The sequence below is a fragment of the Bacillus rossius genome, chromosome 11 (genome assembly GCF_032445375.1).
Source record: "Bacillus rossius redtenbacheri isolate Brsri chromosome 11, Brsri_v3, whole genome shotgun sequence".
Lineage (NCBI taxonomy): Eukaryota > Metazoa > Arthropoda > Insecta > Phasmatodea > Bacillidae > Bacillus > Bacillus rossius.
In genome coordinates, this window is record NC_086338.1 from 4,734,278 (window position 1) to 4,760,291 (window position 26,014).

At 43.6% G+C, this 26,014-nt stretch overlaps 1 protein-coding gene across 1 annotated transcript in view; it reads left to right on the plus strand.

Moving 5' to 3' along the window:
• LOC134536537 (uncharacterized) overlaps nucleotides 1–25,575 on the plus strand; it is a 55,400-nt gene extending 29,825 nt beyond the window's left edge. The window contains exons 3-6 of the mRNA XM_063376269.1: nucleotides 17,209–17,552; nucleotides 18,310–18,612; nucleotides 21,839–22,084; nucleotides 23,034–25,575. Coding sequence (XP_063232339.1) covers nucleotides 17,209–17,552; nucleotides 18,310–18,612; nucleotides 21,839–22,084; nucleotides 23,034–23,282 — 1,142 coding nt within the window. The 3' untranslated portion in view covers nucleotides 23,283–25,575. The remainder of the gene's footprint in view (nucleotides 1–17,208; nucleotides 17,553–18,309; nucleotides 18,613–21,838; nucleotides 22,085–23,033) is intronic.
• Nucleotides 25,576–26,014: the final 439 nt, after the last annotated feature.

Here is a 26,014-nt window from a genome sequence, read left to right on the forward strand (position 1 = left end):
TCGTTTGGTGAAAATTGTTTTTCAAAAATGTCTGCTATAGCATTTGCTTTATCTATCGCGTCATATTTAATGCCCGCGTTTGTAACAATGGCCGGTGTGGAGATAAATTTATTTTTCCCTCGTAAATTGCGTGTGAGCCGCCACATTTGCCGAGGTTGAGTTGCGCACTCTGTTATTAAGTTTCCGTATTTTTCTATTTTTAAATCTTTAAGTTTTCGCGAGACTTGAGCTTTAAGGCGATTGTATTCAGTCCTAGCTTGCGGTGTTCTCGTTCGTTGATAAGTGTTGCGCGCCTGCCGTTTTAAAACGATTAGCATGTCTACATCTGGGTAATTTATTCGCGTAAATTCTCTTTTATTCACGATTTTCGTGTGTTTTTTGCGCACGTCTGTAATTGTGTCGGTGAAAAGTTTTACGTGAGTTTCGAGCTCATCTGCTGTGTCTATCGCTGGAGTTTCTGTAAAAGTTAATTCCAGGTCTTCACGAAATTTGTCCCAGTCGGGAATACCAAAAGTGCGGCTAAATATCGCTGCGCAAAATTGAGCATTAAAAGTTAATTGAATAAGTACCGGAAAATGGTCTGAGTCAAGCTCATCTAATTTTTCTGAAATAACCTGCGCACCTGGTATGTTTGTAAGAGCTATATCTAATATGTCAGGCATGCCACCATTCGTTGGATAGCAAGTTGGCGAGCCTGGAGCAAAAATTTCGTAATTATTTGCTACCGAATGATCTAATAATTTTCTGCCTGCTGGGTTAGTATTTTTGCATCCCCAGTCTTCGTTTGTGCTGTTTAAATCGCCTGCGATGAAAAAGTGTTGCTGTGGATTGATTAATTTATTTAAATCCCTAGAAAGTAGTGGCTTATCTGGGGGTTTATATACTGCCGACATGCAGACATGCGCATTTTTATTACGAATATTTATGCTGGTGGCCTCTAGGTGCTCTAAGCCAGTTATTTCTATCGGATGGTGATGAATCCCGTGTTTAATTAATATGGCTGTGCCGCCCCCACGAGTGGCGCGGTCAGTGCGGTAAGTGGTGTAACCACAAATATTAAATCGATGATGCGGTGATAGGTGAGTCTCGGTAATGAATGCCACATCAATCCCATATATTACAAGGCACTGTTCCAACTCGTACGACCGAAGGCGGAGACCACATGCATTAAAGTTTAGGAGTTGTAGTGTTTTCCCCATGTTTACTGCCATTTACTGGAGCACTGTCGCGAGTGCTTCCAATAGAATGGTTTGGCGGTATTTAATGCTCTCGGTGGAGCGGATGCGTGCGTAATACGGTTCGAGTGCCTTCACTAAATTCCAATAATCGCACATGCGCAAGATCTCTGCGAGTTCCGCGAGGCTAGTGATATTATTATTTGGCTGTGCTTCTGGCGCGGTTTCTGTTCTATGCTGCTGGCTCTTCTCGACGCGAGCCTGCACGATTTCCGTTGCCGTGCGCCGCGGTGCGCTTACGCCTGACGTAGCTGCCGCGTATGACGTGGAAGCTACTGCCTGTGATTGAGTTATGCCCGGTTGGCTGGCCTGCTCGCTGGGCCGTGCGTTTCGCGGACTGCGCTCTGTTGTTGTTGTTGTTGCCCGGTGCACGTGTTCCCTGGTGGGCGCGGGGGGAGGGGGGAAACTTTCCCGCGTCGGTGCGGCCGGCTGTGCTCGCGAGGCTGTGCGCGCAGCTTTCTGTGCTGCCTGTTCCGCGGCGGCCTGTCTCCGCGACTCTACGATCTTCAAAAACGCGGGGCACTGTCGCCAGGCCGCGGTGTGGCCTGTCTCTTTACAGTTCGAGCACACCTTTGGTGCCTCCTCTGGGACTGGGCATTCGCTGCGGGGATGCGAACCCGCGCACCTGATGCATTTAGGTACTTCTGAACAGTTTCCGGTGGTGTGTCCGAAGGAACTACACCTCTTACAGAGCGGGACGTCTTCCGCGCGAGTCGTGTACCGCTCAATCTTTATACCACTTGTGTAGTATAGTTGTTTGACGGCGTAGATGTCGTGCGCGCTAGGTGCCACGCACACCACGAATGACGGTGTTGGCTCGAAAAACTCTTGCCCTGAGTTGCGGTCTGTTAGCCGCCGACTGAGCTGTTTGATGAAATTTACTTTAAACCCGAGCGCGGTGAGCTCCTCAGAAATCGCATCAACCGGCGTGAATTTACTCAAATTCTTTATCACTACTTTTTCCCCTCGCTCGCTGGGCTGGGAGAAAGTGTGGAAAGGCACATCGTTTGCCTTAAACCAAGCGGTCGCTTTGTCTTGGTCCAATTTGCCATCAAAAGTTATGCGCACTTCTTGACGCTTCGTCAGCGTCATTCGGTTTTTGATGCCGAGTCGCGCGAAGGCAGGGCCCAAGCTGCCGATTGTCTGACTGTTGCGGATTACGAATGGTACGCGTTTGTAGCGCGTAGCCTCGTCAGTCGGTGTCAGTTGTTGCGGTGTCGGTACCGCTTGTGACGCATCGCTATTACGCCTGCGTTGTCTACGCTCAACAGTGGTGAAGCCACTGTTGTCGTCCTCGGTTGTGGTGGGCTGGAGCCCTGACGGTTTTTTAGACTGAACAGAGTGTTCAGTCTCTGAGTCGCTGCCCTCATGCGTGCGCTTCGTCGCGGTGCCGACCTCCATCTCCTCGTCGCTACTACTCATCGCAAGTAGGTGCCCCGCCTTGAAAAAAGCAGGGCACACAACAGGCGTATCGTCCGACCTAACTAGCGTGGTATTCCTATCTGTTCGCCGCGTCCTAACTAGCTAACGACCTAGCACCTTACGCACTGGCCACTGACCTGAGCTTCCTTTTTAGGAACGCCAGGCTAGGCAAAGAGAGAGGCTGACCCTTCTCCGACCAGCACGCGGTAAAGAATGACGACGAGCTGCCAGCATACATTTGCGATATGATATTGCAAAAGAACAGACTGCGCCGCGAATACACACGGCGACGCACGCACATTATCAAACGCAGAATCAACGAGCTTCAAACTGCTATATCAGATGAACTCTCGTTGTGGCGTAGCAGCCAGTGGGAAGCCAAAATCGCGAAGCTCAATGTACAGGACGGGAGTGCCTGGGCAATGACCAAGCGAATTTTGAATAAATTTGATAAAATTCCACCCCTCCAAACAAATAATGGACTTGCATTTCTTCCCCAGGACAAGGCGCATGCTTTCGCAAGCACCTTAGAAACAGCATTCCAGCCCAATTTGCAGCCTTGTGACAGGCCATTCACTGCACAAATTTACCGCGAACTCCGCGCTAAACTGCACCAGCCCACTATCTCTGAGCCTCTCCCCACCCAGGCCCAAGAAATTAAGGGTGCTATCAAGAATATGAAGCCGCGAAAAGCCCCTGGGAACGACGGCATACAAGCAGTTGTTCTCAAACAGCTTCCAGACGAAGCCTTAGAATATCTGGCTGAATGCATTAATGCAATGCTCAGACTGAATATTTTTCCCTCCCAATGGAAGGAAGCTAAAGTAATAGTCTTCCACAAGCCGGGCAAGGACAAAACACTGCCCCAGAATTACAGGCCAATAAGCCTCTTAAGTACTGTGTCTAAAGTTGCGGAGCGCATAATTTTACACAGACTCAAAGTACACATACACGAACAAAACTTGCTGCCAAATGAGCAATTTGGCTTTCGCAGTGCTCATTCGACTACCCACCAACTGGTCCGTCTTACTGAAGAGATAACCAGCGCATTCAACGTCCAAGACTACGTAGTTGCTACGTTTCTCGATGTAGAAAAGGCCTTTGATAGAGTTTTTCATGCAGGGCTCATACATGAAATGTATGCAGCAAACTTCCCGGATTGCTACACTAAACTCATAGCATCCTATCTAGCAGGCAGAACCTTTAGAGTGTCATCTGAAGGGGCAACGTCTGACCTAAAATTAATTAAAGCCGGAGTGCCGCAGGGCAGCATCCTAGGCCCTGTACTATTTAATATATATGTACGCGACATGCCTCGCCCCGCACACAGACTAGTCAAGCTAGGCTGCTATGCAGACGACACCGTACTGTATAGCAGATCTCATAACCTACAGCTAGCCACTACCAGGCTCCAGACTGCGCTCACTGAAATTGAACAGTGGTGTACAGCCTGGCGCATAAAAGTAAACACGACCAAGTCTGAGGCGATTGTGTTTACACGCAAAAACCTCCCGCCAGCCGACAACAGGCCGCAACTACGCCTATTTGATGAGCCAATCCCTCACAAGGACGTAGTTAAATACCTAGGAGTCCACATGGATAGGAAGCTCCTGTGGAGACAGCACATTGACATTAAACAAACCCAAGCTCAGGTTAGAATGCGCGCATTATATCCTGTAATGAGCAGGCGATGTGGCAGCACAGTCAAAAATGGATTACTGCTCTACAAAGCTCTCATACGCCCGATAATCACGTATGCAGCCCCAGTATGGGCTACTGCAGCATACTGCCTTCTAATAAAACTGCAGCGAGTTCAGAATAGATGCATTCGAATCGCTGCAGACGCCCCGATATACTGTCCAATAGAGAACTTGCACAGTGAAACTAACACTGCAACTTTGCAAGATTTTTATATCCGCACAACCCAAAATTTTTACGATAAATGTGTGAATAATTTAAATCCACATATTTCCTCCCTTGGAAACTACGATCCAAATAATACACAGAAGTATAAGCTTCCGAAATCAATCCTGGCGCACCGCCCGCCGTAGCTGCGGGCGAGGCGCCCTCTGATTCGCCGAGCCTGACAGCCAATCAGCGCACGACCCCCTCCAAACAAAACTAGTTGCCGGCGCTCGGAGAGAAGAGTCTAGCGACAGCAACTACCTTCCTGCAACTGCGGCACCGCTTACGCTCGTTCCGGGGCCGGCTGCCGCATCGCTCACGCTCGTTCCGGGGCCGGCGGCACGATCAAATATGTCATCTGAAACTTATATTCGTCAAATATGGCCTCGTGGCTGAGCGCTTAGCAGTGCTACCATCTAATCGTAAGGTTGCCGGTTCGAATCCCGGCAGGTGCGAATTTTTTTTGTACTTGTAAAAATAAATACGAGCACGTATATTTTCAAAAGTAATAAATATATTTGAATAATGAATGCAAATAAAAGTAAATTTATTAATTAAATTGTAATTTTCAGATAAGGACATGATAACTAATGGTCAATTAGGTTAGGTTAGCTACATTATAAATACTTTAAAACTTTGTGGACGGTTGATTTGGTTAGGATAGTTACATTAAAGATACTTGGAAATCAAACATCCAGGGGGTAGGCGCTCCCGATCGGCCAACTTCGGAGAGGATCGGCATTTGCTGCCAGTTGCAGGACGGTAGCATTGCTGTCGCTAGACTCTTGTCGCTCGGAGCAGCTCCACACTTCGCACCAGGCAGTGGTGCAGAGAGGACAGCCTCTCTAAGGCCTAGCTTCGCTGTTCATATCAGTGTTTGTCAGCCACCACTGCTTCAGGTATTAGGCGACCCGGCGGGTCGGATAGCCCGCGACAGGGACAGGGATCATGGCGAGTACGAGTACAACAACACACGAACAGGCCATGGAAACCCAACAGGCTAACGCCAAACGCGAACGCGCTGACGATGAGATCGACTTCCAACAGGTCTCGGGTAAAAAGGCCTTGAGGGGAAACCGGAGCACATCACTCGGTAGGCGTCGGGAGACGGTACTGGCGAACAGTGAGGACGCGCGGATTTCGAGGCGCGGCTCCGCACAACAACACACAGCAGCGACATCCGCAATCCCGCTGCAGAACAGCTACGGCGTGCTGGCAAATTTGCCTGCCGACACACAACCACAGACAAGTGCACAACCACAGACCACAACCGCGGCCGGCACACGGTACAGGGGTGTACCGATAATGGTCAGGGAAGTTGCGAAGCTCAAGGAGATCGCAACTTTCCTGAACACACACAGAATCGCGTTCAGGAACACGATCACGCGCAGGAGAGAGCTGCGACTGACATTTGAGAACAGAGAGGGCTACTCTCAAGCTCTCTCATACCTGAAAGGCCACAACATCTACCACCACACGTTTGCGCATCCCGACGAGCGCAACACAAAGGTCGTTATTAAGGGATTGTACCCGGAGGTCGTCGAGGCCGACATTGCCGCGGAACTGACGGAGAAGGGATTCGTAGTTCATGACGTGCGTAATTTCGAAGTCACCCGGTCAGACGCCACAGGGCAGCAACAACGATTTAGGTCGGGAACTTTCTGCGCGACAGTCGCGGCCTCTGACGTCAACATTCTCGCCGTTCGTACACTTCACTATACGACAGTGACTATTCAAAAATACCAGGCCCGCCCACAAGACATCGCCCAGTGCAAGCGCTGTGGTGAATTTGATCACACCCACACTCGCTGCAGTAAGCCACCGCGATGCGTCAGGTGTGGCGAAAATCACACCCGAAAGGACTGCCCGAAAGCTGACGACGCAGATAAATTCTGCTTTAACTGTAAAGTGCGGGGACACACTGCAGCATGGAAGCAGTGTCCAGTATTTTTGAAAATGGTCACGAGTAGGTCACAGCGACAATCCGTGCAGACACAGGCGCAGACAAAACAACAACCGCCAGCCACGCACAGCCAGGTGGAGTTCCCCCCCACCCGCCCCGCTCACGCACAGCCGCGCGCCTAGGTGGTCAACAAGCCACAGACACAGCCGCAAACAACAACCACCGAGCTGACACGATCGGAGCGTAAATATTCGCAAGCCGTGAAGGAACCACGCACCACACACACTCCAGCGCAGAACAGAGTAGAAGGTAACACCGTCGGTGATCTATTCGAGCTGGCAGAGATTCTGAAACTCTGCAATTTCTCACAGCTCATTGCTACACTCTCGCCACACTACGCCGCCATCCGAGCTGAAACAGACGCATCGAAGCGACAGATGATCTTACTATCCGCAATCCTGAATCTCGCTACACCTTAAAATGGCACAGAACCCGGGGAAGCTTTTACAGGTCCTAATTTTCAATGCACACGGCCTCCAAAATAAAATATATGAACTGGAACAGTTACTTTTTGTATACGGAATCGATGTCGCTTTCATCTCTGAAACTTTTCTAAAACCACACATGCGAGCGTACATATGCGGCTACACAATATACAGAACAGACCGCCCCGCACTCCACGGCGGCGGTACAGCCATACTAATAAAACACGGAATTCACCACCACCCGATAACAATAAATGGACTACAACACATTGAGGCCACCAGCATAAACGTCCGTAATAATAATTCGCATGTTTGCATGTCCGCGGTATACAAGACGCCACAAGACCCACTCACACCACAGGACCTCAATAAATTAATGGAAGTCGAAGATCAATTTTTTATAGCAGGAGACTTAAACAGCAAACACACTGACTGGGGCTGCACCCAAACAAACGCCAACGGGAACATTCTACACGGCCACGCGGTTGCAGGAAACTACATCATTATTGCGCCTGACTCCCCGACATGCTATCCAGTAAATGGTGGCACCCCAGAAATTTTAGACATAGCCCTAACCAACATTCCAAACGCTCAGATAAATACAGAAACCTTAGATGAACTAAACTCCGATCATTTACCGGTGCTAACACAAATAACTTTTAATGCTACATCCAACATACAACTCTTTAATAATAAACTAAAGATTACAGATTGGGACGGGTTTAAGATAGAACTTATAGACACCCTAAATCAGCCCCCCGAAATAAATTCACCCGAGGAAATAAATCCACACGTAAAACTTTTCACGGACACAGTAAAAAATGCCATTAAAAACACTCTCGCTTTGAAACAAAAAGGCAGTTCACTCGAACACACTACCCCGATCTGGATTATTACATTTCTCTTAGGCGGCAAGCCAGAAACAGAGCACAAAGGCTCCGCACAACAGAAGCCAGAAACGAATACAACAGACTGAATAATCTCGTACAGCGCAAATTAAAACAGGAAAAAATAAATCAATTCGGAAACTTAATAAACGAAGTAGCCACAAAACCGCAGGAAATGTGGAAACTATCTCGCAGGCTCCGCGGCAACAAAAAATTTATTTCAACCCCAGCTATTATAACAGCCACCGGGGCTAAATACATCGCAGAAGACAAGGCCAACGCAGTCGCAGACCTACTGGAGAAACAATTCTCCCCGAACACAGACGTAAATGACAGAAACTTCACTTTAACAACACAGGCGGTAAATAACTTTTTACAAACAGGCACGCAGTCTGTTCCTGAACCCATAACGTTAAGGGAACTTTTAAAGCTAATTAAAGCCAGTCCGAACAACAAATCAGGCGGCACGGACGCAATAAATTACGAAACACTTAAAAAACTCCCTCTCGAGGCACTCGAATATTTACTGGCGATATTCAACGCAATACTAACACACAAAACTTACCCCGATTCCTGGAAACTTGCAAAAATAATCACAATTCCTAAACCAGGGAAAAACCCAGCCATCCCAGAAAACAGGCGACCTATAAGTCTTCTAAACAGTATGAGTAAAATTTTTGAAAAAGCCTTACTCTCGCGCCTTCAAACACACGCAGAGGAACACGACGTGATTCCAGACATTCAGTTTGGTTTCAGGAAAGGTCACTCAACAATCCACCCCTTAATTAAAATCGTTGAAGATGCTACCGACGGATTTAATAACCCATCTAAAGCCTACACAGTAATGACAATGCTCGACGCAGAAAAAGCATTCGACAAAGTCTGGATTCCGGGTCTTATTCAAAAATTAATAAACTTCAATTTTCCAGACACATATATATACCTGGTGGCCCACTATCTATGGCGTCGTAACTTTTATGTTGCTCTGGACGGGGCTAAATCGACTACTCGCGAACTTACAGCTGGAGTGCCACAAGGCTCCCCACTCTCTCCTTTCTTCTATAATATTTACACAGCCGACATAACGCATGCAAACGCCTACGTACAGATGTATGCGGATGATACAGCCATAATTAAACAATCTGGTAACCTAAGATATGCCATGGTATGCGTCCAAAGGCAGCTAACTGCACTTGAGCAATACTACACTCGGTGGCGAATTAAAATTAATGCAGCTAAATCAACCACGCTTGTAATTTCAAAACGTAGAGGCAGACCAGACAGGGAACTAGAAATTTTTCACCAACCTATTCCTAATGTTTCACAGGCAAAATATCTAGGACTCACGCTAGACAGGACATTACTATGGAGCAAACACATTACTCGAGCAACAAACATTGCAACAGGATCCTTAAGAAGCCTGTACCCAATGTTAAAAGCACCTAATTTACCACGCAGGAAAAAACTCCAACTTTACACTCAAATTGTACGCCCGCAGTTGCTATATGGTTGCGAGGTCTGGGGCTATGCTGCAAATCACCATATAAATCGGCTACAAGTTAAACAGAATAATTTCCTAAGGGCCATTTTAGACTGTAACAGATTTACGAGTAACGAAACTATTCACAACGCACTTAAAATTCCGTACATCCGCGAAATAATATCAAAGAATAATAATAAAATGTACCTAGATTTACCACAGCACGAAAACGCACTGATAAATTCAATAGCGATTTACGACCCGTCCGAGCAACGAAAACATAAAAAACCTCGATTAAATTAAAACAATAATTATTACAAAACGAAAGCGACATGGATTCAGTTTTTAAAAAAAGTCTTCAATAAATTTTAAATTACATAAAATAGCTCTCCGAACACCTCGTGCGGGGGCTTTCGGGGCCCCGGCCAATCACAGGCCTAGAAGCTCTCTGATTGGTCGGGGCGCTGGGGGCCCCCAAACAAAACTGTTTTTTTCTCCCGACACCAAGGCAGTCGCATTCCAGCTCCGGGCGTGTTCACACCGCGCAGAGCCTACAGTTTAAAGTTTAAAGTTTACACGGCCTATACAATTCAAAATGGTCCGAAGCACGCAGGTGTAGGTTTTGGCTCCCGGGAGATTCACTGCCTGTGTTGTTAGGGCTGACTCCCTATGCCTGAAGGGCGAGACCCGCCTGGCAGGCTTCACCTCCAGTGCCGGCCGCGTTTCGGAAAGGCATGGGATTTTGAATTGTGAAACAATTATAATTTCTATATATAATAACAACAATAAAAATAAATAAATACAAGCTACAAAATAACTTCAGCATCATTAACTCCACTTCTTTCGATTCAAAATGGTCCAAAGCACGCAGGTATGTGCGGCCCCCTCGGGTTCACTGCCTGTGATGTTAGGGCTGACTCCTTGTGTCTGAAGGGCGCGGTCCGCCTGGTAGGTTTCACCTCCAATGCCGGCCGCGTTTCGGAAAGGCAGGGGATTTTGAATCATAACAATAAAATACACTTATAGCTCACCACTTAATAATAGCAAATTAAATTTCTTACATTCTCTGCATTTTTCTCTCTCCTAGCTAATTCAAAATGGTCCGAAGCACGCAGGTGTAGGTTTTGGCTCCCGGGAGATTCACTGCCTGTGTTGTTAGGGCTGACTCCCTATGTCTGAAGGGCGAGACCCGCCTGGCAGGCTTCACCTCCAGTGCCGGCCGCGTTTCGGAAAGGCATGGGATTTTGAATTAAAAAAGCTAGTTCCGTAAATCCATCATCACCTAATTAATTTTCCCTTCCCCGGGGTACGTAACATTTTACAGCCACACCACTACAACACGCGCGACAATCCACACACATGTCGTAGCACCTTGTCAAGGCAGAATCATGCAGGTGAACTGGCAGAGGTAGCTGCCCCAGCCCTCGCTGGGGATCCGGGCCGAGAGGCATGCATGCCTGTCAGGGCAGGGCTCTGGGGGCTTGTACAGTAGCTTTAAGTCTAGATTTAAAAATAAAAAAAAATAAAAATAAAAAAAATTTATAAAATAATAAAATAAAATAAAAAATATATATAAAAATTAAAAACAAAAAAAATTAAATAAATAAAAAAAAAATACTGGACGAGGGCATCTCTCTGCTCGAACAATAATAGAATAGGACGACCTTCATTTATTAATTTCACTTTCTATTTTTCAGGTTTAGAAGACAACAGCCAGGGGGCTAGCTACAGCAATACTGGTTTAGCCTAACTTTGACCGAACTATATTGGAACGCAATAGTTCGGTCCTTAAGGCGGCCAGGTGTTTACTAATCTATGTAATTTCTTTTACCGTATCACCAACACGACCACACGATGATATGCCTGTGTGAAGTGACGGCCTGAACTACCTTGTTACATGCAATAATGGGCTAACTACCCTAGCATGTTTCTGTGTTCCCAGGGGTTCGTAGGAGCGGCTTGCACAGCTTTACACTACACGCCACACCCGAATTTAACTAGGTCACTTGAAATTACAGCACACCGACAAGCCTCTATTGCACACCAACACGACACTACATCACGCCAGTTAGCCGATCTAGCTGGTGGGGAGCTTCTCTCCCCCGCCGAATTAGGTACACGTAATTTTTTCTAGCATTACACGACATACCAGCGCACACACAGGCCCGTGTGCCAAACTTATCCCTCAAGACACGCGCCCTGCCCGTTGATCCAAGTGATTCTACAAAAGTGTGGGGTGCACCTGATTTACAATGCACTAAGCGAGTTATAGAAACTTCGGTTTCTGGTCTCGCACACACTAACTGCCCCGGATGGCAATATGATGGATCGGCGGCGGAGCAGCTCAGTACCTCCCGCGCCGGCCTTCCACGGACTCGTGGCAGGCCGGCAAAACAAATCTGCCTATGCTTCCGCATAATTAAGGGCAGTGTGTGCATAACAAATGAAACAAAGTTCGCGCACAATACACATGTGTGCTGGCAGCTCCTCGATAATAAGTAAAAGTTAATTTAATATAAATTTAAGGTTTCACCCCCTTAGTTATAAGTTAAGTAAATTAAGAACATAAGCGCCCTAATTATCATACATGACAATTAAATATGTGATTATGTAATAACCAAACATGATTATAATAATTCAAAATGGTCCGAGGCACGCAGGTGTAGGTTTTGACTTATGCAGAGGTCCACTGCCTGTGTGGTTAGGGCTGACTCTTTATGCCTGATGGGCATGCTCGCCTGCAGGCCTCACCTGCAGTGACGGTCGTGTTTCTGATGGCATGAGATTTTGAATACCAGCTACCATTGCAACTAGTGTGACATCGCACACACACAACATGCATACCAACCATATGTATGCGTGTGTATATATATGTATATAAGCCTGAGCGTGTATATATATATATATATATATATATATATATATATATATATATATATACATAAAACAAATTTTTTTCCCCTTCTCAAAACCAGGCTAGCTGGCAGCCAGGCGGGAAACGACGAAGTCGCCCCCTAAAGATCAGTACCCAACCAAATAAAGTTTAATGCGGACAAAAAGTCCAAGTTCCCTCCCAAACTTGCTAAGTAGTGACTTTCTACTCTGTCCAACTCTTCTTCCAGAACCATCCCTCTGTTCCCGTAGCCAACCTGCTTGCTATTAATGCATGAATTTTGCATCCCGCATGTCAGTGCCCAGGGTTTTCCCTGTGTCTATGCAGGTTTTACCTGGGCCCAACTTATCTAGTATAGTCTAGTATAGTCAAGTGAGGGGAGTTAGTCATGGCGCCAATTGCTGCCATGGCTGGCCAATCCCCCTCCTTAGCACATATGCATGTTCCCTTCTCTGCATGGTACCCCCTGCATGATTAGAGCGTATAGGCTTCGGCCTGAGACGCACTTAGAGTCTCTCCCTAACCCGGACCCCTCCCAATACACTTAGTTTAACTTAGGTTAGGAAGAAAAAAATTTAAAAAAATTACAGGACACATCCGCAGTGGGACATCCGTAGTGGGACAATTTTTCGTGCGTGCAGCCAGCGTTCATCGATTTATTAGTCGATGTCACGTCAAAAACAAAATTACATGTTTAAATAAAACCAATATTTATTCCCTATATAATTATATTAATGCACTAAAAACTAGGAATTACAAAAGGAAACACTATGCCAAAATATATTATAAATATATTTTAACTATTGTACTGGACACTTAATTTGATGTTTGTAAATGTACTTGGTATTTTGGTACGGTTACGTTTATTTCTGTAATTTTTTTCAATAGCTATTTGAATAATAGTTTCGCTTGTTTACTGCGATAACTGTACAGTTTTGTTTTGTGATATGGTTTTTACTTATTTTTGTTGTCCCTTATTATGTTAAAAAAAATTTATAAGGAAATTAGCATATACATATTATTTTTTAATGTGTCAGCATGTTATATCTCGCTATACGGCATTTCGTAGAAGTAATTTCGTGAATGGAATGGAATGGAAGTCGTATGGAAGGAAATGTGTCAATACGGTGCGATCATTTGTGGCGGATGGCGCCACAGGGATATAGCGACAAAGGGAAACGTTATGGTAATAATTTTTTGACGTGACAACGTCAAATAAATCAATGAACGCCGGCTGCACGCACGAAAAAGTGTCCCGTTACGCACATTGTTCCGTTTCGCTGTGTCCTGTTACGCTCATTGTTCCGTTACGCTGTGTCCCGTTACGCTCATTGTTCCGTTACGCTGTGTTCCGTTATGCGGTCGGCGAGTGCAGTAATAATTGGTTATGTTACAATTGACTAAAAAATTATGGTGATTCATATAATTGATGATAGATATTTGATTACAGTTTATTTATATGAAAACTTTTTCATAATTATATTTAAACTTTATAGCTAAACGCCAGTTTTTAAAATTAATTAAAAGTTATCTATACGTGAACTGTTTCGTCGACTGTTTATAAAGTGAAGTGAATAGTTAATGTGGTTTTCATTGCTTATTACAACAATTTCGGCAATAAAGGTTAATTATTCTTGCATTTTAAAAATCTGATACCTTGTATAATTTCAAGTATTTATTCTTTGATTATTAAAATAAAAATGATTCAATTTTATTCATAAAAGTATGCAATCATTTCATCAACGTTTTGTTATGACGTTGTCACGTTAAACTATCGTCCGTAAACCAACTTTACAGACAACCGATTTTTTTGTGAATTCAACAAGATATGAAGTATTTATTAAGTTTCATTGTCGAAGATCAGGTCCAAAGCCGGGGTTTAGTAAGTTTTCAAGTTTTTATTTTTATCGGAACAGTTTCATTTAATAAATTTATTTTTCGCTCCACAAAACGAATAATTCGATAGTCGACGTAACTGCTCCGGCAGCGAATTCTAGTGCAGAAGCAGAAACTACGCGTGACTCACATCATATAATATAGTCGAAAAATTGGTTGTCTGTAAAGTCGGTTTACGGACGATAGTTTACATGACGTCATAACAAAACATTGATGAAATGATTGATCCAGAAGAAAAGGAAATATCATATTCAGCCTGAGACTGGGCCGTAATAGGTTTTTGCAACTAAACCATTTAGGCATTAAAAATATTAGGTATATTCTTTGAGGAAGAAATTTATTTAAAATTTTTCTATCTTTTGTATAATAAAATCTACCTCTGCATACTTTTATGAATAAAATTGAATCATTTTTATTGAATTATCACTTTTTTGTATGGATACAAAGAAGGAGTGAAATGAAATCTACAGTTAAATTAATAAATTTACTTTTATTTGCATTCATTAATTAAAATTTATTTATTACTTTTGAAATGTTGCGTGCGCCGTATTTATTTTTACAAGTACAAAAAAAATATTCGCAGTTGCCAGGATTCGAACCGACGACCTTTGGAGTGGGAGTTAGTGATGTTTAGCGCACGCCCACGAGGCCATATTTGAAGATAGTTTCAGATTTTATATATTATAAAAATTTTGTTTACGGTAGGGGAATAATATAATTTCGTTTTTATAACACGATTTTATAACAAATACGTATCCCAAAACACCAAACTTATTTATAATGTGATACAATATTTTTTTAAAAACATTATGCAAATAATCCCGGGTGTTATTTGAATTATTATGTGTAACTGTAAAACACCATTGTTGGTTCAAAACGTATTTTAATATTCAACATTACTTTTAAATAACCGTAGCGATTGCGCTGAAAATCGGTGGACGATCGTTAAATTACATAATAATAATAATAATAATAATAATAATAATAATAATAATAATTCAAACGACGAAAATATGATTGAAAAGTCAAATCGATGGTTGTTCCAATCGAGTGGAAGAGAGATGCCACGCATGCGTACAATGAGCATGAAGAGAGATTCCACGCATGCGTACAATGAGCAAACAGGACACATCCGTAGTGGGACATCCGTAGTGGGACACTTTTTCGTGCGTGCAACCGGCGTTCATGATTTATTAGACGTTGTCACGTCAAAAACTTCTATGTGTTAACGTTGGAGTACTAAAAGACTACTATTGTCTGAGTTTTTAGTATGACAAACCATTTTCTCTTTAAAATTACCAAAAAAACCGTTATAAAGAATGCTGACTCGTGAAAAGTGATGTATTGGTTACACGGGACGGGACCAGTGGCGTATTCAGGATTTGTGTATGGGGGGTGTTAAGAAACATGGTCCTCCCCTCCCCCGCCCCTGTATTAAAGCGGGGGACCCGGGGGTCCTCCCCCGGAAAAATTTGGATTTTAAGGTGTAAAATAGTGCTATTTTAGCAGTTTTCGGATCCTAAATTTAAATATTGTAATGGTAAAAATTCTAATATGAAATTTGTTTGAGTGATGAATAATAAATTAATTAAAGATTTGGTGCTAGGGGGGGGGGGGGGGTGTTTGAACCCCTAACCGACCCCCTCCCCCTGGCTACGCCCTTGGACGGGACGCCCTCTTTCACTGCGCGCTGCAGAGACGGCCGTGTCGTGAGGACGCGATGGCTCATAGCCGCTTGTGCCTCCCGGCTCCTGGCGCGCAGGTGCTGGGAGCGGGGTGATGCGCGCTGCGGGGGGCTGAACTGTATCCCCTCGGAAAGGGCACCTTTCGTATTTTTGGTGGCGGTAGTGTAGCTGGGTAGAAACTGGAAAAGTAGCCTTTCCGATGTCTTAAAATGTTTCGGTTTTAATGGAAATGTGGACTGGAAATGTATCCCCTCGGAATGGTTAGGGTTAGGTTAGTTTAGGTTAGTTTAGTTTAAGTTAGTTTAGGTTAGGTTAGGTAAGGTTAGGTTAGAGGGGATAACTTTCACAATTTTAAAGCAGAAAATAATAGGCCTATGCATTTTAAGAAATCGGAAAGGGTACATTTCAGTTTATTTTCTGCTGTGTCATTGCACAGAAAATCCTGAAAGGTACCCTTTCCGAGGGGATACATTTCTGTCGTCCTCCCCGCATCACTGGCATCGCTTGGAGCCAGGAGCGGAGTAGGCCTGCCAACACCCGAGTGTCCCGTTGCCGCGAAGCCCCCGCTCGTGACTGCGCGACGTAAAGAAAACATTTGAAAAAAAAAAAACAAATTTCTTTGGCGGATAATGTTTGCGCAAATACGTTTAAATATTTTTCTCATGCATAAAGTTCGTGAGTGCAATTAGAAGTTAGATTGTGTATTTTACCATGCTATTAACACGAGGAATAATAAAAAAATTGGTGCGCGTACTTATGTTCGCGCGAAGTTATACTTACTTGGCATAATAAAAAACTAACTTTGATTTTGCATGCAAATAATTAACAGCAATTAAATAATAAAATGACTGGAGTGATATTATAAATACAGTTGGTAAAGTATAAATTCAATCAAGGTTAGTTCTTCTGTACTGCAAGATGTGCACACCTAAATAAAATAAATTTGATGAGTATATTCCCATTAACACTAACCGGATGGAGTCAGGAATTTTAATAAGGGAGGGGCGACATTTTGGGGGGAGGGGGATAAGTAAGAGGATGGTTGGAAGGGTTTTGGGGGGGGGGGGGAGATAAGTAAGATATACCTATCTCCCAGTTAAATGTGGAGGCCAAAATTTTGAGGAGTATTAGCCCCTTAGGTTATTTTAACCCATTTCTGACGTCTTGAAAAGTCCTTTTTATATCGCCAGTTATTTTTATTCTAGGGTTTTGGAAAAAAAGGGGGGGGGGGTGGGGAGGGTAAATCACACCCATCGCCACTGTGTGACGTAGTTGAAGCAATTTCTACACCTGCGCCAAATTGCAACACTAAAAACACTATGGAAATATTATTCCACCACACCTGATGGTTGATGGATGTGCTCTGAACAAACACTGGTGGACAGTATCCTCGCAGTGAGATAGTTGTCGGTCGCAGGCTGCTCCGTGGACGTGAACAGGGACCTGGCGGTCCAGGAGCCGCTGCTGCTGGTGGACGGGCGGCTGGCAGCGCCGCGCGGCGGCCCGCGCCGGAACTCCTCGGCCGCCATCTTGTTCAGCGGTCCGGCGACCGTGGCGTGCCCGGGCCGCCGCAACCGGCTGGTCGGGCTGGGGCAGCAGCGAGTAGAGGTAGCGTGCCGGCACGGCAGCACGGTGACCTTGGCCGGGAGGTCAGTGACCCTGCGCGAGCTGCAGTGCGCCTCCAGGCTCGCCGCGTCGCTGCAGGCCACGGACACACCCTGCGGGCCGGGCGGCGCCTCGCTCGTGCGTCTGGGCTTCAAGGCCAGTCTCCGCTTCAGTCCGGGACCTCACAGACGCCATCTTTTAGCATCCTTTAACAGTTACAATATTGGGTGGTATTAGGTAGCGAATAAGCACTACCTCGTTGGGATACAGCCGTAACCTAAAACGCAGACCGTTTTCCAGAACCTGTCCTTTACCAATGTTAATTTGGAAGGCGCTTCTCTATCACGATTTTTATTTTCGTAAGGAAGTGGGTGAAATGTTTTTCTTGATGCCACTATAGAGACACTTTGCTGGGACACTGACTAATATGATCGGTCAAAAACTATCCATCCTCGCATTATATTTTCACCCTTATTATTTATGATAGATACAGAAATAAAAAATAAAAAAGATATATCCTCCAAATCAGTGGTTTTATCATTATAGACAGCACCATTTTTGGAGTGATATAAAAAAATTTAGTTATGAGATGATGCTGTCAATAATAAACAACTTTTAAGGTCACTACAAAATTATCTGTTGCAACCCAAAATTCATAGTAGGGTCTATATCGACAAAACATTTTTGTTTGTTACCAAATATTTTTTTTACTGCAAGTATACCCTCTACATGAACAATAATGTATCGTGCTTTTGTGACTCATGTCATGGAACCAATTACTTTACCTGGCATGACTTAATTTTATGACTACTAATATTATACATCTAATGTTTTAAAGTGTACTTAAAACCCTGCAGGTTCTGCTTTCCTGCAATGCACTCTTTCTTTGTGTTGAGGGAAGTTACTGTTGCAGGTTGGCGACCAGTTCCATGACATCATCACAGCATGCCACGACTCGCTGCAGGTCTCCACGCTGTACACTCGGCACGTGCTGCATGGGGCGGCGCTGGGTGGGCGACAGGCCTCGGATGGCACGCCCGGGTTCGAGTCTGGCTCGCTGCACCATGGCTTTGCCATCGCCCGACTCTACAAGCAGACCACAGTGTCGAGCACGCTTACGAGGCTGCTGGGCTCCAGGACACTTGCGGACCGCTACTTGCTAAAAACATTCATTTCACGTGGACACCTCGCGCCCCGGGCAGACTTCGTGCTCCAGGTACTATTCCCTTTTCTGCTGGCAGTGATGAGGTTACAGAGCTACAAAGTGCTGGCACACCACTGCACATCGAAGACATTTCTCACATGACGACACCTGGCGCCCCGAGCAGACTTTGTGCTCTAGGTACTATTTTCTTTTCTGCTGGCAGTGATGAGGTTACAGAGCTACAAAGTGCTGGCACACCACTGCACATCGAAGACATTTCTCACATGACGACACCTCGCGCCCCGAGCAGACTTTGTGCTCTAGGTACTATTTTCTTTCCTGCTGGCAGTGATGAGGTTACAGAGCTACAAAGTGCTGGCACACTACTGCACGTCGAAGTCATTTCTCACATGACGACACCTGGCGCCCCGAGCAGACTTTGTGCTCTAGGTACTATTCCCTTTTCTGCTGGCAGTGATGAGGTTACAGAGCTACAAAGTGCTGGCACACCACTGCACATCGAAGACATTTCTCACATGACGACACCTGTCGCCCCGAGCAGACTTTGTGCTCTAGGTACTATTTTCTTTTCTGCTGGCAGTGATGAGGTTACAGAGCTACAAAGTGCTGGCACACCACTGCACATCGAAGACATTTCTCACATGACGACACCTGGCGCCCCGAGCAGACTTTGTGCTCTAGGTACTATTCCCTTTTCTGCTGGCAGTGATGAGGTTACAGAGCTACAAAGTGCTGGCACACCACTGCACATCGAAGACATTTCTCACATGACGACACCTGGCGCCCCGAGCAGACTTTGTGCTCTAGGTACTATTTTCTTTTCTGCTGGCAGTGATGAGGTTACAGAGCTACAAAGTGCTGGCACACCACTGCACATTGAAGACATTTCTCACATGACGACACCTCGCGCCCCGAGCAGACTTTGTGCTCTAGGTACTATTTTCTTTTCTGCTGGCAGTGATGAGGTTACAGAGCTACAAAGTGATGGCACACTACTGCACGTCGAAGTCATTTCTCACATGACGACACCTTGTGCCCCGGGCAGATTTCATGCTTCAGGTTTATATTTTTTTAGTTCTTCGTATAACAATGAGGCTACTGGGCTTCAAGGCACTCTCGCTTCCAGCAGACTTCATACTCAAGGTATGCATTCTCTTTTCTGCTGAAATTTATGAGCCTAAAAGGTTTCAGAAGCTAGTATGAACAACCATAATATTATGTTACCCTGTCTATCATTGTTAGAAGACATGGAATCATTTTCCTCTCATATCCTTCTTCTCTTGTCCTTAGAAAATTTTTCTTTTTGAAAGCTTCGATAAACACTACCGGAAATTTTCCGAATATATTTTTTTTTATTCTTGTGTGATCCTGTACACTTCCCAAACTTTTAAACAATTTTAAACCATTGTTTGGTGAACAGATTTAAAGTTTCGCAAGAAAACAGACTCTACCAGACTTATTTAAGTTATTATGCTCGATGGAGTTTTGTGAAATTCCCTTACACATAGACAGTCTAGTGATCTTGGAATGTGTTCGAAATGTTAAGGGCTGTCTTCAGATCAATTCTGTGAAGGCAGACTGCCATGAAGTCGAATGGGAGATCCATCAGACCACCAGGCTTCCCCCACCATCTTTGGTTAGATCTATATGTGATGCGGCGATGGTTGCTTTCGTCAGAAGAGGTTTGAAACCTGCTAACAAAGATAAAACAAACAGACAACTAATGAGATAGATAAAGAAGTTTCGAAAGCACCCTTGGTATATGCCGCGATATCGAAGGCATGGACAAAAATCTCAGACAAATGCAAAGTGAAGGTACTAATCATGGGTACACACACTATGCATCTACAAACAAATCAAAGAAAAATGCTCAAAGCAAGACACATTGAAACAAAAAAAAAATATAGATGATGACAGCTGAAGCACAATTAACCAAACACACTGTGATTGCAAAACTGAAAATGAAAAGGTATCGCCATCTGATACCCCGCATAAGTGCGAAACTAAGACCGCTTAATCCTGCCAATGACCGTCCCCGCACACCATCGTCGACGAATACTCTACTCGACTGTGTTCCAAAGACAGACAGCTGCAGTGCGCGTGCTTAAATACAGGCCAATTTTTTTTAAGGTGGGGTACCCTCGCGGGCGCCCCTTCAAAAAGCCATCATTTATTAGACAAATACAATACAAGGAACAGGATACACTGTACATGGGCAACTAGGCCTAGGTTGCGACAAGTATGCGGTAGGAAGTCCAGACAAGGTCCTTGAGGTCCAGCTACTCGTTAGGGGGTGTACCAAGTCGAGAGTAAGCCAAGAAGAGGAGGGGAGGCACCGAGCGGATGATGAGACAGGCCAAATTAATCCGCGCTTGCGTCCAGCTATTCCCTACTCCAGAGAAAGGGAAATACAAGTAGGATACAAGCATTTGAAGGTGGGAAGGGGAGAGAACAACCACTTCGAACATGTTCATTGCTCACCAAAGCTATGAGGACCTGTGCTCCGGCACCGGTGTAATAGTATGTAGTGATGTCGGCCCGAATGTGCAGAAAACAATCCAGTTGTTATTATGCATTTGTTGAAGACTTATCATATCACTCATATCCTATGTTGAAAAATAATTCTACACACATGTAGATGTTCTGATCTGATGGTTTTTAGATTGTCGATCCTCAGACCATCTGGCAGCCTGTTGTGTTTGGTGGTCTGTTCTGAAGTGTTCATTGAGTGAAGTTCATTACTGCATAATAAGGGCAAATCATTAGTTACTTTATCTTTCGTTAAATAATTTAGCTAATAGCAGCATTAGACGAGATTCATTAACTTCACAATAACTGCATGTGTAGAAGGATGCAATGTGCAAGAAAAGCCATAAAACTATGAAAGGTTTGAAAACACTGAGTTGAAGATATCTTATATTAAATCTATCATACTGTAGAATTATTTTCCTCATTGGTCCAAGTTTCATAATTAATGCTTTTCATGAAAAAATTTTAAGTTTTTAATAATTTGGTTTTTAAATTGTAATTTTCTTTCACTATGCAGGATTTAGTTTATTAAAAATGTAATGCATGTGATTAATGAAAATTTCTGTAATTTTAAAAGTTTTTGTGACTATTGCACAAATGCAAGTCCATAATAAATGCAAAGCTGATCAAAGCTTGCTTTGCCTTTGCATTTGAAAACTATATTATTTGAAAATGTTCTACTCTTGCTTCTTGCAGTCTTGTTGATTGGCAACCCTGGTCTAAGAGTGATATGACGTGTGTGCCCCAGGCCTACCAGAATGCGACCTTCTTCTACGCGAACGTGGCGCCCCAGTGGCAGAGCGTGAACCGCGGCAACTGGCTGCACGTGGAGGACCGAGTGCGCAGACTCGCGCAGCGACTCGAACACGACCTGGTGGTGTTCACGGGAACTAGCGGGGTGCTGGCACTCCGCGACCACCAGGGCCGGCCCCAGGAGGTCTACCTGCACGGCGGCGCCACCCGCAAGCTGCCCGTGCCCAAGTTTCTCTGGAAGGTACAGTCAAGCTGAATACATTTTTAATTATTCGTTTCCAAGGAATTTCTTTATACCTATTGCCAGTAATTTGAATATTAAATTTAACACTTTTTTCATTTTATAGACAAGTGTAGATAGAATGAGAATGCTATTTTTTAACAACATAAGGTGCATAATAAGGTAATCGTTTCATCAATGGAGAGTAAATATTGAATGTATGCAAATGTGGTGATTTCTAACTTCCTGCAACCATTGTAGCAATTCCATGAGGTGTAGAATACCATGAACTAATGCTAACAAAGTTATACCCTTTGCTTAGGCCGCTCGTGTTTTAATTCAAGCAGCTTGACTTTGATGTTCGAGAGCTGGACTGTATCAGACTGAGAACGCTTAACTGCCATTCAGCAACCCCCCATTATCTTAATTCAGTGATAGTAAAGTTAAGGGGGAGGAACAAGAACTAAAATGCGTCATATTAGTTACACCAGTTTGCATTCCTTTAAATTTTTATAATTTAGCATTAAAAATGTACCTTTGTTCAAGCATAGCTAATAAGTCAAGTTATTTAGGCCCCTTGCACGGGGACCACTTTGTCGCGCCGCTGTGTGGCACCACACGGTCGCATGAACAAGCCACCGAGTGCGCCACTGAGTGTCGCCACCCGGGCGGTGCGTGCGAAGGAACAAGCTGCAGAGAAGCGCCACAGAGGAAAGTAGTTTGGTCATGGACTCCGACGAGGAAGCTCTTCTCCTTGTTCTCCTTGCATATCGTCGACGTCATCAAGGCAACAGCGACCATCATGCATGCACACACACAATTACATCGAACGGTTGCCTAGCCGACAGTTCTATCCACAATTCAAATAAAATATATTGGAAAATAAATCTTTCACACAAGAATGTTTCTCTGCATTATTACAGTCACATTTATCTTGGAGACATTCGAGCTGTGTGGTGTTGCCTGACAGGTGGTGTACGACCCAAGTGCAAGGGCGGCCATTGCCTTCGTGACCTTGAACGACCCGTTCCTGGAGGGCGGTTTGCGGGTGGAGGACCGGCTCTGCGAGGACTCGTGTCGCGACCACGGCTGGCAGTTCGCCTCGCAGCACTCGGCGACCCTCGGCCACACCTACTGCTGTGACGTGCGCCATCTCAGGCGGCGGGTCAGCTATCTGCCTTCCATCGACGTGGGCAGCGTGTTGAAGTACAAGTATTAGCGTCGACCACGGTCTAAGAAGGGGAGGTCTGGACACTCCCCAACCAGGCCAGCATGCAAAAGTGGCACACCTAATGTCTCCGTAGTTCCGCTCCGCTCCACCATCTGACCTGTAGCGCTGGTTGTTCTGCGGTGGTATTTTAAGCTTTGTTGTTATGAAAAACTCATCTTAATAATAATTTAAATTTTCATTTAAATGTTAAAAATGCATTAATCTCCATATATCGATACAGTATTAAATTGGATGTGCTTTTGTTTTATAAGTTTGGAAATTATTTCATAAATGAGGTACTTAAATTAAGTTGCATAGTATTGTTTCCACATTAGCATTGGCGGGAAGACAGGAACTTCATTGTGAGCAAGGAGCATTGATTGTTAGTAAAGAGAATAAGCGTGTTTTATTGTAATTGTGAGAATGCCTAACCATTGTGTTGCACCTGGATGCAAAACAAATTATCAGGCAAAGTCGGGCGAGAAATATGCGATATTCCGAGTTCCCAATGATGACAATGTTAGGCAATTGTGGCAGAAAGCAATTCCACGAGACAAGTTTGTCCTTAAAAGATCCCATTATGTATGCGAAAAACATTTTGTGGAAGACGACATTCTCACATAAAAGGATCACAACGATCAGTTCGGAAACGTCATTGGAATAGTAAGTTAAATTTTATTATTTGTATGAATGTAGTCTAAAGAATACCTACTTATTTTTGTATAGGCCCGACTTTTTTAAAAATGTAATGTATGATGAATTTTATTAATGACCAGCAAAACCCTGATAATACCTGTTTGTAAGTAGTTTGACAATACACCATTATTTATTAAAATACAAAATTTGCAAAACGAGTGCGGTCTCTTCCTTAAAAAAAATAATAATAATCCCACAATACTTTTATTCAGTGCTCTAAACTTTCCTTTGTTATTTCAAAAGGCGGAGATACGAAATTCCAACTAGTTTAGAAGTAATCGCAGTTTGTAATTTACATTACAATACCTGACGATGGCACTTATTTGTGTAGAAAATAATGTATTGTAAATGCAGGTTTGTTATTCTTATTCAAATACGTAAATCAGCCAAGTTATGTACTTTGATTCACCCTTTAAATTTAAATGTTAAAATATAGTGAAATTATTATTATTATTCGATGAATTTTAAAATGTACGTTACAAAGAACGATGTTTGTTTATTAAGTAAAGTATAATTTGAAAATTCGTCGTCGAAGTTTTTTACTGTTTATTAAAGGTATTGTGTGTGTAGACAAAGTTTCATATTGGAACAGAAAAACGTAAGAAAGAATTTTTTACAAATTAGAAATAGGTATGTATGTTTTTGTTTTTTATTGTCGCGTATTTTCACGTTTTTGTTTTGTTCTTAGCTGAAAAGAGATAATATAATAAAGCCGCTCTAATGAGATTTAATTGTTTCTTGGTTAACAAAAACTGTTAATTATCAAATATTGTTAACTGTTAATATTCGATTTATTATTATTTACGCGACGTCATACTGTACGCGTACGCAATACGACTCGTATCGTTGCTGTAACATAACATAGCATGTTATGCGGTATCAGAAGCAACGAGTACCGTAACGATACGAAAGTAACGAGTACTAATTGTTATAGTAACGAATACATACGGGTACGTTTTTTTCGTTACTTTTACACCTCTAGATTTTTAACTATCGTTGTATCGTATATGTATTATTTACCTCTTGTTTGTTTTTCAAAAGAATTGACAAATTCATAATAACGTCTAGTGATATATTTCCACCGCAAGACACCTAGCACTAGAGTTGAATAGCGGACGTCGAACTAACTATGGAGACGATAAGTAGTCACTTTTATCTGGCGAGTGTCCAGACCTCCCCTTCTTAGACCGTGGCGTCGACATAACAGGAGGAGTCTGCACACCAGCTCCATAATCATAATGGTGAATGACTTGGTTATTGGCCGATACAGTTGTCGAAATAAATGTGTCATGTCGTACAGATTATTCCGACCTTACGGCCGGCGTTCTCGCGTTCCCCTCCCACATATGCGCCCTAATAGGGTAGGGTGGGAGTAGCATTCCAGTTCTCTTGTTTAAACATCCCAGAGCTTTTTAAGTAACGTAAGTAATGTTGTTGATCGGGAGGGTATTAGAGCTTCGGCACCGACCAGCGGCTGGAGCCACCAACCCAGCATAGTGCCACTTCAGTCCCTTTACCACACTTAGCTAACCAGACAGTTGGCTGTGTCATGTCATACACAGTATGTACATTATTATAGTTATAAATTCGCAATTTACTCTTTGTATGACTGATTATTAATTATAAATGTTGATTTTCCCAACTTTTTGTTACAATCCTAATTTTTAACTATTGATTCCAATTGCTGGCATGTCAAAACACAAATCATATCCGCCAGACCTTATATGCATTGCTGCAACCACATATTTACTAACAGACTCTAGTCTGTAAGTACCATGAGGAAATAATTCTTTTTTTCTCACTCGGGTTACTACAGTTATCATGATAATCACACCAATTCAGAAGTGTTGGATTTAAAATGTAGCCAAAGCTAAGTTGTATGCCATTAAAAAAATATATATAGCGAGATGGCGAGCCCTAATCCCATTACGTATTTTATTACTATTAAATTCATTAATTAATCCACCATAGTACACTTTAAATTTAGTTATTTATACAAATACAAGTATATATTAAAATATCACATGTAACTAACCACATGATTC